Source organism: Mandrillus leucophaeus, unplaced genomic scaffold (assembly GCF_000951045.1).
Source record: "Mandrillus leucophaeus isolate KB7577 unplaced genomic scaffold, Mleu.le_1.0 Scaffold298, whole genome shotgun sequence".
Lineage (NCBI taxonomy): Eukaryota > Metazoa > Chordata > Mammalia > Primates > Cercopithecidae > Mandrillus > Mandrillus leucophaeus.
This window is the reverse complement of record NW_012103120.1, coordinates 2,735,979-2,740,205: the sequence shown is the minus strand read 5'-3', so window position 1 is coordinate 2,740,205 and position 4,227 is coordinate 2,735,979. Positions and strand designations below refer to the sequence as shown.

Sequence of the window (4,227 nt, the reverse complement as noted above, 5' to 3'; positions counted from 1 at the left end):
CGCCCCCCACCCAGATCTCTACGAAAATAAAATGGCCTATTTATTGTAGTCTCTACAATAAAGAAAATAAATATAGATGCCTGCCTGTAGCCCCAGCTACTCTGGAGGGTGACGTGGAAGGTTGCTTGAGCTCAGGAGTTCGAGGCCACTGTACTCCAGCCTGGGCAACAGAGCTCAAAAAAAATTTTAGTGTTATCTTAGTTCAAGTTTGATACATAAAATTAAGTACCAAATTTATTTCCAAAAATTTATGCTTGGCCTGTATGTCAATTCAATAGCTTTTCTTTGCCATAAAGAATGAATCAGTCTACCTGTATCCACATATGAAGTATTTTAGGATTTTTTGTTATTTTTGGTTATTATCTGTATCATTCAGGTTTAGGAAAGAACTTTACCTAAAATACTGGCTAATTGTGACAAAAGGAAGATAGAAAGAAAGAAAACACACACACATGCACACACACACACAAACCAACCAACGGATCAACTGGGAGTTTCAGGTTTATCAGCCTTTAGTTTCAATGCTATATCACCATAGTAAAAATCAGTCTACTTGATAGCACCTAGAAGCCCATTTTAAGATACAAACTTGTAAAGCTTTTCTGCAAGTAAAAGGTAATATGTTTATAATGACATGTTTTTCTTGTAAGACATCTTTATTATTATCATAAAAAATACACAGAAGCAAAAATAAGAATGTAGAAACCATCCAGTTTTTCCTTCCCAAGTAAACGATCATAAAAAACTTGGTGTATATATATATTGCAGCAATTATATGTATGTAATGGTCTCCGTATCAACCAACACATTTTTATCATTTTACTGAAACTTTTGAGTGTTGTTTGACTCTGATATCATGGTTTTTCGTGTGGGAAGATTCATATGAAAATTGGTTGTGTGTGTGTGTATGTGTGTGTGTGTGTAGCAGCAGGAAGTATATAAAATTATTTTCTTTTTATAGACGCTGGTTGAAATTTTTCAAAATATTGGTGATACCAATCTTGCTGATTTCATTGCTGGATTACTCACCATTGTCGTCTGTATGGCAGTTAAGGAATTAAACGATCGGTTTAGACACAAAATCCCAGTCCCTATTCCTATAGAAGTAATTGTGGTAAGTAGAATATGTAGTTAGAAAGTTCAGCATTATTTGGTTGACAAGCAAGGAATTATTAAAACCAATTGAGTTTTTAACATCTTTTGTTTTATTTTAGACAATAATCGCTACTGCCATTTCATATGGAGCCAACCTGGAAAAAAATTACAATGCTGGCATTGTTAAATCCATCCCAAGGGGGTGAGTGTGGTGTTCCTCTTAGATAGTACTAATACATTAAGTCAGTAAGTCAGTCCTTTTTATTTAAATGAAACCTTTTATTACAAGCTTCATTTCACTGATGCTCCTTCAATAGTCCTATTTGTGTGTGACCTTGAAGAAACAACCATAAGACAAACAGTATGTTTGTAGATAAACATCAAGCCATTTGTTTAAAAGCAGCCCCATATGCCCTTTTTTCTTCATTTTCTTAAAACATGGCAAACATGTACAGTTAACACCAGACTCCTGATTTAAACTTATACATAACATTATAATATAATATAAATAGAATCATTTCTTAGTAACATCTATTGCACTGTGAACAATCTGCTTAAGGAATCAGGGACATCTGGCCTAAACTCTCTACCATTTAGTTTAATCAATTTTAGATAATAATTATATCCCTCCTACCTATAAGTAAATGCATTATCTTCAAGGGAAGTTTTAGAAACGTTTGGTAGTTTGGTGAATTAGAAGAGTAAAAGACCAAGGTCCTTCATTCATCTTTGTCACCTTCCAGTTTTGTGACTTGAGGAGATTCTCCTATGTAAGACAAGGATAATGAAAACAGCTGAAGCCTCAACTCGTTGTAAAACACCAGTGAGATCTCTCATGAAACAAAGAGTAGACAAGATCCCCTATACCATAATTTTCTTATATGGGGTTACAAAGGAAGCCTAGATGTTTATTATATTTGTAACATTCACTCATAACATTTAAGACTAGACTTGCTGTTAATCAAGAAGTACTAGTTTTCCCTAAGACTAGAAGAGTTTGGTACCAGTGTTTCTACCAGGAAAGGGAGTGGAGGGAAGGGAAGGGCACGGAGCCACTGTTTGGTACCAGTGTTTGTTTTCCATGCTCTTAGTAGAAACTTCCTCAGGCAAGCTTATTCCCAGAGCTTATTCTACAGGGAACTGCTGTATTCCCATTTGATGAATCTTATAATTTCTTCTAATACCTGTTTCAAACTATTTGAAAAAGCACAGGCTTCATGGGACTTAATTTACATGCTATCCATTATAGTGTTTCTCAAACTTACCTTTTTGTAAGAATCACATGGGATCCTTTTTCACACAGATTCCTGGTTCCCACCCGAAACCTATTGAATCAGGCTTTCCAGAGGATGGGCTCAGGAATTAATATTTTTCAAAAGTGCCTCAAGTGATTCTTGCCCTCAAGGAAACTGGAGAAACTCTTTAAGAGAGGATCAACAAATCTGATCTAACAGTTAGATGATTTCATTAGTTAGAAACAATTACAGAAAAAGATACTTTACAGATCTCTTTTGTCAGGCTTCCTAGGATGTATCAAGTTATAGGTGGTCCACAGAGCAGGCCCTGTCCCATCCATCCGTGTTCCATTAGTTGGTTTGGGGAACTCATTTCTTCTGCCCTAAATTATCCCTCCAGGTCCTCTGCAGAGCCTTCCTGTGCGCTCCTCCTGAGAACAGATTTCTAGCCTCTCGCCCTTGAGTTTAATGAAGCTGAATCCTTTGACAGACCACCTGGTCAGCTTGGTCAGCTAATCTAACCTGCCTGGCCCCAGGGACTTTAAGCTCCTCCACGAGGGCAGTGACCCCATTTGTGTTGTTCAGCTCTGTCCCAGAGCACAGAGCTCATCTCACAGTAAGCTCTCAGAAAACACTCGTTGAAGGAATAAAATACCCAAGCCTATGTCATTATAAACAAGCCCCAACAAAGGCCTTGGTTATCTGATCTCACTTGGTAGCACAGAAGCAATTCTGACAATATTAACAAACCTGAAAAGGAAAGGGTGGGGTGGAGAGATTGGAAAAGAGCAAGCAGAGTATTAAAGTGGCCCTGAGGTGAGCACAGTGAAAGGAAGAGGGACAGAGAGATTGTGATATGCCCCCTTTCAATCTCCTCCCTGCTTCAATCCTCCATTAAGGCTGCTGCTGGTAGCTCCCTTTATCCTACTGAGGATCGGGACCATATGTTAGGATCACTCTGTCCCCAATAACAATGCCCCATTAGACAGCCAAAAACAGTGGCTCCATGCCCTTCCCTCCACTCCCTTTCCTGGTAGAAACACACAACTTTTCCTTGTCCAGTCGGCATCTAAGCGTCCCACTAGGATTCACTCATTCTCTCATCCTGGGTGCTTTCTTAACCAGCAGACACTATGAGGGCCAGTCATGTGTCTCTCTTCTCATGCAACTGGTCCTTATCTGCAACTTGTAATCTGTCCAGTTCCTTACTCATCCTGCCCTAGGCTTCTCTTTTATCTCTTCTGTTATAGTGTTGTGCGTGTGTGTGTGCGCATGTGTGTGTATGTGTAAACCCATAACAAGATTCTGTCCTCTAAATTTTAATCCCTATTCACTCTCTTGCCTCCTGTCCTTGCCAGTTCCAGAGGTCCCCTTGTAGTCATGTTTGTTACTCTCTTTTTTCTTTTCTTTAACAGAGTCTCACTCTGTCACCCAGCCTGGAATGCAGTGGCATGATCTCTGTGGGGGGTGTGTGTGTGTGTGTGTGTGTGTAAATCCATAACAAGTTTGATGACTCTGTCCTCTAAATTTTAGTCCCTATTCACTATCTTGCCTCCTGTCCTCGTCAGTTCCAGAGGTCCTCTTGTTGTCGTGTTTATTACTCTTTCTTTCTTTCATTCCCTTCCTTCCCTCCCTTCCCTTCACTTCCTTTCCCTTCCCTTCCCTTTCCTTTCTTCCTTCCTTCCTCTTTCTTTCTCTCTCCTTTCCTCCTTTCTTGCTTTCTTTCTTTCTCTTCCTTTCCTGAAACAGAGTCTCACTCTGTCACCCAGCATGGTATGCAGTGACATGGTCTCAGCTCACTGCAACCTCTGCCTCCCAGGTTCAAGTGATTCTCCTGCCTCAGCCTCCTGAGTAGCTGGGACTACAGGTGCACACTACCATGCCTGGCTAATTTTTA

At 39.7% G+C, this 4,227-nt stretch overlaps 1 protein-coding gene across 1 annotated transcript in view; it reads left to right on the top strand.

Moving 5' to 3' along the window:
• Window positions 1–4,227, top strand: part of SLC26A4 (solute carrier family 26 (anion exchanger), member 4) — a 59,498-nt gene that overhangs the window by 19,524 nt on the left and 35,747 nt on the right. The window contains exons 7-8 of the mRNA XM_011986370.1: window positions 962–1,114; window positions 1,215–1,297. Of these exons, the coding sequence (XP_011841760.1) occupies window positions 962–1,114; window positions 1,215–1,297 (236 nt within the window). The remainder of the gene's footprint in view (window positions 1–961; window positions 1,115–1,214; window positions 1,298–4,227) is intronic.